Below are 13,060 nucleotides of genomic sequence, written 5' to 3'. Positions count from 1 at the left end.
GGATATACGTTTTACTCGATCTGTACAATATTCAGAGGTAGATTTTGTTCTCTCTTTTATTTGGGATGCATTTTCTAAAAGAAAGGTGAGGAGGTGTGGATGGTATGCGTTGGTCTATTTCCAAAACACAACTTTGAATCCAAGTCATAGTATAATTTCCAAGGTTTTAACCTTCCCTAATTTTTTTTTTCTTTTAAAAGGGACATTTCTTGAGAAACTACATCAAACAAAATATTGACATTGGATATCTTTAGGAAGAAAAAATCATTGTACATTGTGGATTGATGGTGTATGTATAAAAAGAATAGAGAGTTTGTTGGAATGGTGGCTTGCTTTCTGTTGAAAACGTCATTCCAGAAACTTGGTTTGACTGTGGCTCGAGTGAATTTTAAACAGATTGTTTGCTTGACATCCGCTCGAGCTAATTTAGATAGATTGTTTGCTCAATGCGCGCTTGACACTTTACTCGAGAGAATGTTCAGAAAACAAAATTCATGCAATGTTTTATATATATAAATGCATTTTTGTAAGGAGAAGAGGTGAGTGTGGCTAGAAAAAAGAGAGAACTCATTTTGTGATATTTGAGAGCTCATTGGGTGTATTGGGATTTTGAAATTGAGATGTGATTTGTGATACCTCTCTTGTACTCCATCTTTGTTAGTGAATTCCTTTGAAGATTGATTTCGTCAATGGATGTAAGCTATCGTTTGAAGTCAAACCACTTATATCTTGGTGTCTTTGTGTGATTGCTGATTTTCGTTTTTGTTTTGACTCTAATTTGCTTATGCTATTATTTTCTTTGCATCTAGTTCGTCTCTAGATCTCCACTCGATCCCAACATAGTTTTCTCTTTAGTATTGACAAGTAGTCCAGTTGGCAAAGGCTCAGGAATCATTCTTCCCTCCCTTGCACGCGGTTATATGTTCGAAACGACTTGCCTTAGTAAAACATGTGAACCAGCTATCTTGTTGTGGGTGCCTTTGCATGCTAGCAATTTGGTGGGGTTGCGGGCGGCGACGGGTTGCTCCTCCTTGAGTCAGTAGCTATGATTCAATCTGAACATGCTATAGCGAGTGGGGGCCCTTATGGTCATGTCTAGAGGAGGAAGCTACGCTGGTTGTCCCTCCTGACTCTTTTGAAGAAAAAAAGAGTTAATTGGTATTGACTAGTTGATGCCCGTTAGGTGAAAAAGTTGTTGGTGGTTTAGAGAAAATAAATATGAGTAATACTTACCTTCATTCTAGATCTTGTCATTTCCAGTCATATTTTGTGATGGACTCATTGTTACATTTCAAGTGATAGCTATATAAGTAGTTTATAAAAGAAGCAAATAAAATGTGGCACATCACCAAGTTTGATGGGAGATGACAAGTAACATTGCTTAAAGAGAAATCATAAAATTTTATAAGTACTTTTTTGTTTTTTAATGTGATGTATTTTGAGAGGACCAACTATATATACATTTGAAGAGAAAAAAAAAAGTGTTTAGATTAAGTTGTAACAATGTACCCTCAATTGAGAGGGGTGTCAAATTGTGTTCGCGGTCATATTCGTATCGTGTCAAATCATATAAGTCCACCCAAACACGACTCATTTAATTAAATAAATCAGACCCTAAAATTCTAACATGATCCATTTAAATAATGGGTGATACAACACGACCCGCTTAACTCGTTTAATAATTCTAGACATAATCCATTTAACTTGTTTCAACCTGTTGAACTCGTTTTAATTAGTTTAACCTGCTTCAGTCCATTTAACTCCTTTCATATAAATAGGTTGATTTGATCCGTATATTTATTTTGTAACTTAATTAGTATAATTTTCATATATAATACGTATGATAACTATATGTAATTGGATTCATGACAAAATATTTTATTATTGACACCAAACTAATTTATGTAAAACAGTCTTGTTTGCATTCAAAATCTATCTCAACTCATCATTATAATTTTTTTAAATTTTCATACAAAATATAATAAACAATTCAACTTTTTCAAATTATAAAATAACTTTTTCAAATTTTTACATAAAATATAATAAATAATTAAATTTTTATTCTACTATTTATAAATCATCTCAACCCATCCTAACTCATTGGGAAAGTCCACTATTACATATACAGACACCATCCTGCTACTTTACTTTTGTCGTCTTCAATTCCTTCCCCCCAGCCAAGGAAAAAATATCCCTATCTAACTTGTTTCTAAAACCCCCAACATAAACGGTTTGAAAGAGAAAGAATGTTCAACGTTTCGATTCACATGCAGGGAGTTTGTGTCAGCCCAGATTGGTGGGTTAAACGGAGGCACCGGAAGGTACAAATCGATATCACTTGTTCCTCATTTCTTGACAACAAATGTAACTTCGCAAACGTCATATATCGATTTCTCCTGAAGAATTTTTCTCGATTAAGATTGATAATGACTGATCAGCAAAAGCCAAGAAGTATTTTGGTTTGGTTGGATTCTTTGAGTCAGACAGCACATGGATGATATTCTTTTCTTTAGTTCCTTAGCCGCATTTGTTTGTTTTCTTTCATCTTTGGCATTGCTAAGATAATATAATATCCCAGATGTTAATGGCCATCGCCATCCAAACCTACCAGAAAATGTAAATGTTTTTCTTTTTCCCCTGATTTTTCAGTGCCTGTGAAGCTAAGCCTGTCCTAGCTCAACCTAATTTTTCAGTTCACAGTAGAATAGAATTTGTGTACATTTTTATCAAAAGAAACGTTAAGATTTTGATGAGAAACTTCAAGGTCGATAGCTACTGTTTTAACTAGATATAGATTAGTTAGTTATGTAATCGACAAATTAAACTAGCTCCAGGTTTTGTTCCTACATGTCCGAACATCATTTTCACACTCTCAAACTGTTATTTAGTAAAGATGAGAATGATTTTGCCACTTTCATTATTCCATTTGATACAGTGAAGAATACTTGGGCTGATGAGAATATCTTTTAGCAGGGTTAAAAAACTAGAATGGAACTCAATCGCAAGATTATGCTTATAAATCTTTGTTAATATTCAATTTTGATTGTAGTTTTCTGAGCTGCTATCCATCTCAAAAGAGACTGGTACTTTTTACTGATGTATGTAGCCCCTAATAACTTGATCGTGGCACTAAATCCAGGTTTCTGAGATAATGTGCAAGAATATTCCACCCTCTCTCTCTCTCTCTCTCCTCGTTTGGATATGCCATACTTTGCTAGAGTAGTACAAGGGGCAATGAGAAAAGGAAACTAATGAAGATTTTAGCTAGCCACCCTCTGATGATACATAGCACAAATAGTCTACCGTAGTGATGGGTCCAGGTTTCTTGTGACTACACTGACTATAGTCGCTTGACTAATGTTACATAACCAAGAGAATGAAAGGCAGAACAATTTAAAGGTTTAAAGTGGGGGAAAAGGCAAGGAATGGAATACGATTCTTTACCAAAAAAGTTGAAAAATCAATGGCAGCACAGTCCTGAAAGTTAAGAATTATTTTTTTGAACTTTCGCGTATGGAGGAATGCAATAAGGATTTCAAAAGTTAGATTCTCTCCCTCTGAGAAATACTTTTATTTTTGGGAAATTGTTATAAGTGACATTATTTTTCTTTTGCTTACATGACCCCTCCTCTTTAATTTTTGCCGGTGCTAAAAAAATATATCTCACTGAGTTTCTATGCAGGACCCTGTTACACATGCACTCAAACAAATGTACGTTCTCTGGAAATTGATGAAGTAAAAATGCCTATGGCTTCTGTGCTGGTGGAACTTTTGGTACTTGTTGAGACGATTATGTTGAATGCTTATGGAAATACTTCTATGTAAATGGGGATCCTGAGACTGATGTACAACTCTCAAGGGCTGTAGATTTCCACGGATGTTATATATATCAAAGCTCCCTCAGCTAGGACCAGGACTACATACTCCCTTCTGTTGGTCATAATAGGAAGTGAAATACTTGCTTTGTAGTCAAACAGGGAAGCAGAGAACAACTGTCAAGTCTCAACTTCGAAAATTACATTCAAGTTAAATTGCATAAAGCACTTGAAAACAGAGTGTATTTAAAAGTCAACTTCATTAAGAATAGGAAACATATTACACACTATAGGCAATCAAATGCTACACAGTACTTCACACATAAACCCTATAAATACAATTCCATATGGTGCTTAATGCACTGCTAGTTTGAGCCAAATTTATTGTTCTGACAAGCTATTGGAGTAGTAAGTTTAAGCTAAAGCTGCATAAGGCTTCAGTAATGGAATCAACGAGCCTTTTAAATGGAGGGACATGACTTCATTGGTGGATCCGACCAGTGTTCCTCCAATGAATACAGCTGGCACAGGTGCATTACAACCCAACATCATGAGAGCGTTCCCCATTTCCATGCCTTCAGGGTCTTGGTCAATCTCATGAACCGTGGGGCTCACCCTGAGCTCAGAAAATAGAATTTTGACTGCATAACACATGCAACAGGAGCTTTTGCTGAATATCACTATCCCATTCTCTGAAGCCAATCTTGTCACCTTGTCCATCTTGACAATCCCGAACACGAATGTCTTCTTAATAAGTATGGAAATCTTGTGTAAAGATAGGAACTGGTACAGGACAAACTGTGTCTAATCTTCAGGAGTTCTTAGGTTGCCTTTGAGTTTCTTAAAACTGTAAAACAATGGATTGAACCCGAAATGAATTCAATCCAATAGTTATATTGGTTTGGTTTTATGAGGAGGAGAATTGGCTTAAATTATAAAAAAAAAATAAAAAAATAAATAAAGGGAGGAGAACTGGGTTATAGAGAAAAGTGTTTGAAGCTTAAGGTGGTTTGAATTTTGAGCTCTTATGCTAGACTATTTATAGGGACAGGTTAGGGTGGGCTGCTTTTTCTGAACAAGAACATTTCAAAAGCAGAAGTGCTTTGTTTAGATGCCCAGACTAATAAATAAACTTTCTAAAATAAAGACTACTGTTTTTCTATTTCTTCGACATGAGACTACAGCATTTTCAATAGGTATAACAAGTTGGCAGACATATTTTCTACACACATATAACTCAACTTATTCGACTCGCATGAGTATATAGCCACATGATAAATAGAATTTTGTTCCTCTTGTCATGATAGATGGATGGGAGCTATACAAGCTAGAAGTGGGAGACATGTATGGCTTATTGACCATTTCTTCAACTTTTTGCAGATTTTCTGTAAACAAGAATACTGTCAATCGTGACACAACAAAAGTTGAAAGTTCTATGGGGCTAGTCAATTAGATACTTACAACCACTCTCTTGGAGTTCTCATGCATAAAGATTGTGAATGGATGGGCTTTCAGTGGCTGCGATTCTTCCTGTTGCACCCACCTACTTGCACGATTCTTTTTCACATGCTAGCATGTCACAGACGTTGATGAGCATGTGATGAATTCCCACCACTGACAGACTTTAGACAAGCTGCAGAACCACCGGTCATCTGCTTTACCATAATTGCATTGCTCTCATGCTCATCCATGGGGGGTATATAGCAACAGATGCAGTTTATCGCTTGCACAAATATTTCTTTGATTCTAGGATATGGCAACTCTTAGACATTATTTTATAGTACATATATATTGAAACGTGTAAATGTTTTTGCTTGTAGATAAATGATGTATGTATGATTTTATGAAGTTTCGTTTTTAGGTTCACTGTAAGCTAATGCAGCTTATAATCAACGAAGGATAACCATTATCATTCCTTAACATTTCCTTTCTCAGTGAAAGGTGGGATTTAATCTGGATTTCTATTATGCTGTCAATAAACTTTGAGTAATGCTACATACAGTTGTAGAGTGTGGGAGCGCCGCACTCTACTCACTTTTTTCAAAGATATTGTGCGGCGCTTGCACTCCACAACTGAAAATATCATTTCTCATAAACTTTACTAGCTAAACTGGCTATCATTTCATGTAGTACTTACATGTTTGTATTTAAGAATCTGTTCTTGGATTGTAGGAGAAGAAGGCAAGAAGGAAAACTTCCTGGCTTTCTAGATGTGGAGAGGAATATTAGGGAGGCCAAAAAATTTTAGCATCAACATCTTGTTCCCATCTTTAGGCAAAGGAGCATGCACATGCAATCACCATAACCTTCACCAACTAGCTGTTGATTTAACCTGCCAGATTGTATTGATCTCTCCCTATTGCACCACGGGTTCAGTCTAGTTGGTGTCAGATCCAGAAAGTTGAGAACAAACCATTTGATTCTCACATGTAAGAACTTCAGTTCAGTGATTCACATAAGCGTATCCAATATATATGTAATTTTTATGTACACAAAACATTTATGCGTATATAAATAAGATATTTACCCTGTGAATATAGAAACTAATTGTCCCAACGCATACAACTAAAAGCACTTGGTTCTATGATAAATGCTAAAGTCGCATGATGCAGGGATCACTTTTAATAGGTTTTTGTTGGAACATGTTTCACTAATAAAAAATCAATGCAATTTAGCTTGTAAAAGAGTCCTAGTGATTATTATTCCCCATTGAGAATACCCTTGAATGTTGTCTGATCATGACCTAGTTTTCAGAATATAATGTGATGCATGTCTTGGCTTTGTTATGGTAAGATTGGAATGAATCCCAGAAACTTAAACTGCATGTACACACATGCGCATGAGTTGATTTTTGTATCTATCAATAAAACTCAAATCCATTGTCAAGGTTTTGAAGAACAGATGTCTGAAGGCTATTTCCATGTAGCGTATAACTGTCTTCACAGTTTGCCAGGAAACTAAAGAAAAATCAAAAGCCTTATAAAACATTGTTTTCAACATGGTATCAGAGCTTTTATCATATTTCTACAGGTTTAACTAGCATATATTGAGACTTCTTTTGCTATTACTAGAACCAGATGGCCTTGGCATCTATGAGCATTTGTTTGAGAGACCCATCAACATGGAGGGATATGATGTCTTTTGCTGAGCCTACATACTTTCCTCCTATGAACACAGCTGGGACTGAGGGATTACATCCTAGCCCTCGTAGAGCATACTCCATTTCCTTCCCATTGCTAACTTGGTCAAGCTCATGAATTGCAGGGCTGGCACCAAGCTCATAGAAGAGTTGTTTGATGCTGTGGCACATGCAACATGAGCTCTTGGTGAATATCACAGCAGCCTTCTTTGATGCCAAATCTTTTACCCTATCCATTTGAATCAGGTTCGTATGCTTTGACAAAAAGAAGCAGAAGATTGGAACAACTGCTATATGAAGAGCAGAAAAATAAGTTGCAATGTAGCTGAGGGTGAAATGAAATCCAGTTGAAAGCTAAAGGCTTTTCAGAAAAACTATGCAAGTGAGCAGGCTGGTAATGCGGAAAGCTTGTTTGTGTACTGAGGCTTAGCTATGGATTTGGAAATCTTATCACCCTTATTTATATAGGCTGTTGAGGACAAATGGAATGCATTGTTTAATCCAAAAGGATGAACCGGCTTGAAACTTTTACATGGATAAAAAAGAGAAAGTTCCTTCTGACATTTGTTTGGATAAGGGGAAATCCCAACTCTGTTTTCTTGATAGTGACCTGTTGTTCTGTAAACAAGTCTCATGCATGTGGCATCGTCACACTGTACTGTAACTCCAATCTCTGGGAATGTATGTGCCATCGACAAGTTTTGGAATAAAAGGATCTATAAACTGTTACAGAAGTGCTTTCGGCCCTGCTTGGTAGCATCATTCATGGAACTACCAATATTAAAATGGAATAAGGTTGAAGAGAAGAATTCTTCCGATAAGAGACGCCATTATACTCCGAAGGGAATGGAATTGAATACTTCGTGATGGGGTCTTAGGGAATTTCAAGGACCTAACATAGGTTAGTATCTGAATCTCATTCATTTTTATAGGCAAATGCTTCAATTATACCATAACAGTAGATGCCTCGACCATCATTGAAATCCCATTCTTTTATGAGACAATTACCTAACCATTTTCATGTATAAAAGCTAAATCATTCGAGACTTTTGTTTCATGGCATGCTCATGTAGTTTGTAAAATTCATATCCTTGATCTGCTTTTTTCTTTGTTAAGTGTTGTATTTGGAACTTATATTTGTTTTTTGGGTGTTGAATGCTATATTTCAATAAATCAGTCATGGTAGAATTATTCAGCTGATGTGGAGAAAAGATTAGATTTTATCCAAATTCCATTCCCACTTTTTTATTTTTTATTTTTGTAATATTGGTCCCCACATCAAATTCATTGGTATATGTATAAAATGCAACTGGATGATCAGCAAATTGGTAAGCAATAATAGAAAAACATTGCTTAGAACATAACACACTTTTTGAGCAAGAAATGAACATTTAATACAGATGGGATTATATTGATATCGCCATTGTAAATGGTTGCTTTTGATAAGAATCATAGCCTTTGGCGAAGTTCAAAGGACAACATGTAAAACCAGCCCCAACAAAGGAGAAAAAAAAAAAAAAAGATTCATAAATTCTGCTTGGCTCTTTCACCAAACAATTCAATGCATCTTCTTCTTTGTTCTAGATGATCATCGATATGCAAGAATCCTTGTAATTAAAGTAGAGAGAATCTGACACGCCCTCACCACGTGTAATGATGTCTTCATATCAACGAATATAACTACCCATACCCAATAGGACAGTAGCTATCCTTGATACATGGATTCTCTTGCATATTTATATTTGCAATCATGTAAAGAGGGAATAAAACAGGAAGATCAGAGATCGGGACTCTCGACTTGACCATAACAATATTCTAATTTTACGAAATGTTTTTAAGAAAAGATCTAGATGACATCATATATGGCATATGACAAAGTTTTGAATACAGTTCTGGTGACCATTTCGGTTAAGACATTATATAAAATATGATATCATTTTGGGATAGTCTATATATGGATAAATTAATTATATATATATAAATTATATTTCAAAATAACATCAATACAAGTCTTAAAAACATATATTTATAAAACTTAATAATATTTCTAAGTTCTCAATCAAACTATTAAAAACAATAATCACTATCTTCAAAGACAATACTCACTCATTGACACCTCCACCCAAAATTCAACGGTGAATCTTTTTTCTTTTCTTGGTTGAGAAACTTTAGAAAGCACTGAAAAGTTGGCTAGCAAAGTCAATTTACTAGCTGTTTGTTGATGTTAGAGGAAACAAGACTACAAGTATATTGCTGTTTGGTCTCTAGAAAAGTTGGAAGAGAAATAATGATTTGATTTTATCTTGACACCCAATTTAAGTTTTCTGTTGTTGGGGGCCAGTTTTGAGTTCTAAACCTTTTGATTGATCCCCTCTTATTTAGGTAACCCTCGTGGCCCTATCAAGTCCTTCCACTTCAGCATACATAATCAGCGCCTAGGAAGTAGGGATTTGATTTTCAATCCTTAAGAAAAATGGATTAAAAAAAGTTAAAAAATAGTCTTCAAATGTAAGAATTAGAGCAAAAATTATGAAAAAACCTAGATTTTTACATTAATTACAAAAATACCACAACCATGCCCTGGTTTTCACTTCTCAGACTGGAATATGAATTTCGGCCGGTACATTGGAAACCGACTGGTATTGATTGAAATGCACCGAAATGGTTGGTATTTGATCCGGTACAAAACACCTACTTCTCCTGTGCTGGTTACTGTTCTGACATGGTAAATTCCGACCATTCCGGCTGGTACGGGTATTCAAAACATTGATCTATGCATCCCTACCAACCATCCTTGAAATCATAATATTAATTTGAATTTTTTCTCTAACGTTTTAGAATTACTTCTTGTTATCATATATTAGCAATTATGTAAAAGGGCATGAGATGGGAAGATCAGAGATTGAAACTCTCTATTTGGATGTGACCATAAAACATTCTAATTTATTGAAATATCTGTAAAAAGAAATCAAGACGAAATCATATGCATTAGTTTAGCCCCGACCATCCTTGCAATCATAATATTAATTTTTTTTCTTTTTGTAGAATCACGTCTCATTGTTGATCATATATCATAACCATTCTTGGGTCATTCGATGCATCTAGATGTATATCTTTAAATCAAATGGGGTCAGATAATAAGGATGGGGAGGTTGCCATTCACCAACTCGAATGGGGTCAGATTGTGGGCAGAGTGCATCCCTATGTTACAGCAATACTCAACTCACAACAACCACGGTCTTGTTCAAATACTTCGATTTGCCCATTTAGAGTGAATAACTCGATCCAAAATTTACCTATGAACACTGGGTCTCTATGGCACACTATGGACTCTGGTAACCAGTGCAACTTGAAGATATTCTCAAAATAGAGTTAAGCAACTTATTGTGTAGTAAATGGATGGTTAGAGGAACAAAGTTCATGTACTTTGAGACTTGATCCACTAAAACCATGATTGTTTATTTACCTTGATTTAGGCAACTTGTCGATAAAGTCAATAGACACATCCGCTCACACTTGCGTGGGTATCGGTAAGGGTTGTAACAATTCGGCTGGTCTGGTGGTTTTGACCTTGTGACATTGACAAACCTCACACTACGGGCTAAACTGATCCTTGACTCTTTGCTTCATACCAATCCAATAGAAATCTTGCCTTAGCATTTTATGTTCTTGAAGAACCTCTCATGGATGCTACATGTATCTCAGAGATGATGATGGAGATGAAATGAGATTTCTTAGGTAAGTATATGTACCCTCGAAACAATACGAGTCCTTCACAATATAACCATGGCCCTAGTGCTTTGCCCCCTTTAAGCTTCTTAACAATTGATTGAAACTTTGGGTTGGCTCTTACCTCGGCTTGAATTGGTTCTATCTAGTTCGACATTGGGTAGGAAATAGCAGCTATCTCGCCTTCAGGTTCTTGCCTGGACAACACATTTGTAGTGGAATTGTCTCCTCCTCTTTTACATTCAATCTCATAATCATATTTTAGTAGTTATTAGACCCTGACAAGTATGACCTCCATCTTTGTATTGATGCAACTAGCGCTAGCATCTTATTCTCATAGGTGGCCAGGAGCCAACTCCCAACCCTTGATGGTCAAAAAGCTATTGGTTTGGTAACTCCCATACCTGAAGGGTCAGATAGTTACTTCTTGTCACCTAGAAAATTAACTTCCAAAATACAAATATAATTTTCAAAGACTCCAACATAAACTCATCTATTTCCAAAGACACCATAAACATAAATTCATCTATTCCACCAAATATACATATATATATATATATATATCCCTCTACAAGGTCATTAATGGAATAACCCAACATATAATTCAACAACTTTTGAAAGTCTTAATAAATTTTTCAATATCCCAATAAACCAAATCAACAAAATAAATTAGATCTACCAAATAATAGTCTCCAATAATCTTAAATCTTATCCCCTGCACTCAACAATCTTGTCTACACTTCTTATTCTAGATCCTTAAATAAAACATCCAAATCATCTGAAAATATTATAGAGATAAGAGGTGAGTTATCAACTAATTAGTAAGCAGAAGACAAATATTAATATGTAAGCATGAGCCATTTATAGAGTACAATGCAGAACAAAATATTTTTAATTTTATAATACATAATAAAACATGTTATCAAAATATCAGTGACAGTTTCAGAAATATTCATATATAAAAGTCCTTTGGCATAACAATACTGAACATCTTCATATCATAATAGAATCATCATATCAGGACAAAGACCATGTTTAACTCCAGTGGTAGGGTTGTGCTAACTTCGGTGGCCAAACCGGGCTAAAACAGAAGTAAATCTTCCCCTTATCATTCTTAGAGCACCAAGTGTACACATAAAAAAGACCATACAGAAAACCACAGGTGTTTCCATAGGAAAGATGAGGGTTTCTATGAGGTAGAAGAGATTGAGCCCTAGGTGTATTAAGAGGTCTACAAATGATCATACAATTATGGGTTTTAAACTTAGTTCTTGAAGGTGACTCTTTGATTGTTGTGAAAGCTATTTGTTTAGATTAGGAGCATTTTTCACATTATTATCATTTGATACAAGAGATCAAATTACTTCTATCATATTTTCATACCTTAGAGATTATTCATGTTGGCAGACAAGGAAATCAGGCTGCACATCTTTTGGCACGTCATGCACGATCTATGGATGTAACAATCTGATCAGTGTTATTAGAGATACAATATGGATAATTTTATTATGTCTAAATTAGGTTTAATAAGCGATATTAGATTTAAACCCATTAAATATTTAATGGATCAAGCGAGCCTTAATTAATTAGTGAAAATGTGAATTTCAAGATTTTGGCTAGCATTAGGTGACTAAGATGATATACATCATATTAAGTTTAAATTATGTGAGTTATTAAATGTAAAATATTTTGAATTTTTTTGGAGTTTGTAATTCAGTGTTTTAGATAATTCAAAACATGTAATTCTGAGTCTCAAAATTCTTATCTTATTCATTGAAGAGTTTGAATTTGACACTGGTACAATGATGTGGAGATAGTTTCCTGCTGTTAGCAAAACCGTCAGTCAAATTTCACTAGGACTGGGAAACTACTTCTCGAAATTTATTTAAACTGTCCTACTAATTAGGAGTGGTAAAGATTCAATTCTAGAGATTTAGAGAGCACTTCCCATTGCTTATTTTGGTAAGAAAATTTCCTTGATAATTTTCATATTGTAACTCTTAAAGAGTGCGATCGTAATTCGAGGTTCAGATAATGTGATCGTTTCAGCAACTAGAGTTCCAGTTAGGGCTGTAATCGAGCCGAACTGAGTCGGTCTTTGGCTTGCTGAGCTTGGCTTGACTCAAAATACTCGAGCTCGAGCTCGAGCCCGAGCCCAAGCTCGAAATTTTTTTTTATTCTTTGTTCGAGCTCGACTCGATAAGCTAAACTCTCAACTCGAGTTCGTCTCACAAACGAGTTCGAGTTAAGTTGAGTCGAGCTCGAGCTCGAATTGCTTATTTTTTAATTTTTTTGAATAAGATTTAATAATCAATAAATTAAACAAAGAAAAAATAAAAAATCTAATATTTAATTTATACAACTAAAAAGTAGAACA

The 13,060-nt window shown here is 35.1% G+C and overlaps 2 protein-coding genes across 2 annotated transcripts; both read right to left on the bottom strand.

Annotated features, from left to right (window-relative positions):
- Window positions 1–3,686: 3,686 nt before the first annotated feature.
- Window positions 3,687–4,640, bottom strand: LOC108997993 (glutaredoxin-C13-like). The gene has a single exon (XM_018974403.2). It carries the CDS (start codon window positions 4,533–4,535, stop codon window positions 4,230–4,232), a length of 306 nt encoding a protein of 101 aa, XP_018829948.1. The 5' UTR covers window positions 4,536–4,640; the 3' UTR covers window positions 3,687–4,229.
- Window positions 4,641–6,773: 2,133 nt separating this feature from the next.
- On the bottom strand, window positions 6,774–7,919 carry LOC108997992 (glutaredoxin-C11-like). The gene has a single exon (XM_018974402.2). The coding sequence runs from the start codon at window positions 7,189–7,191 to the stop codon at window positions 6,883–6,885; it is 309 nt and encodes a 102-aa protein (XP_018829947.1). The 5' UTR covers window positions 7,192–7,919; the 3' UTR covers window positions 6,774–6,882.
- Between the last annotated feature and the right edge of the window lie 5,141 nt (window positions 7,920–13,060).

Source organism: Juglans regia, chromosome 8, assembly GCF_001411555.2.
Source record: "Juglans regia cultivar Chandler chromosome 8, Walnut 2.0, whole genome shotgun sequence".
NCBI classification, from domain to species: domain Eukaryota; kingdom Viridiplantae; phylum Streptophyta; class Magnoliopsida; order Fagales; family Juglandaceae; genus Juglans; species Juglans regia.
Note: the sequence above shows the minus strand (reverse complement) of the source record. Positions and strands in the feature narration are given on the sequence as shown.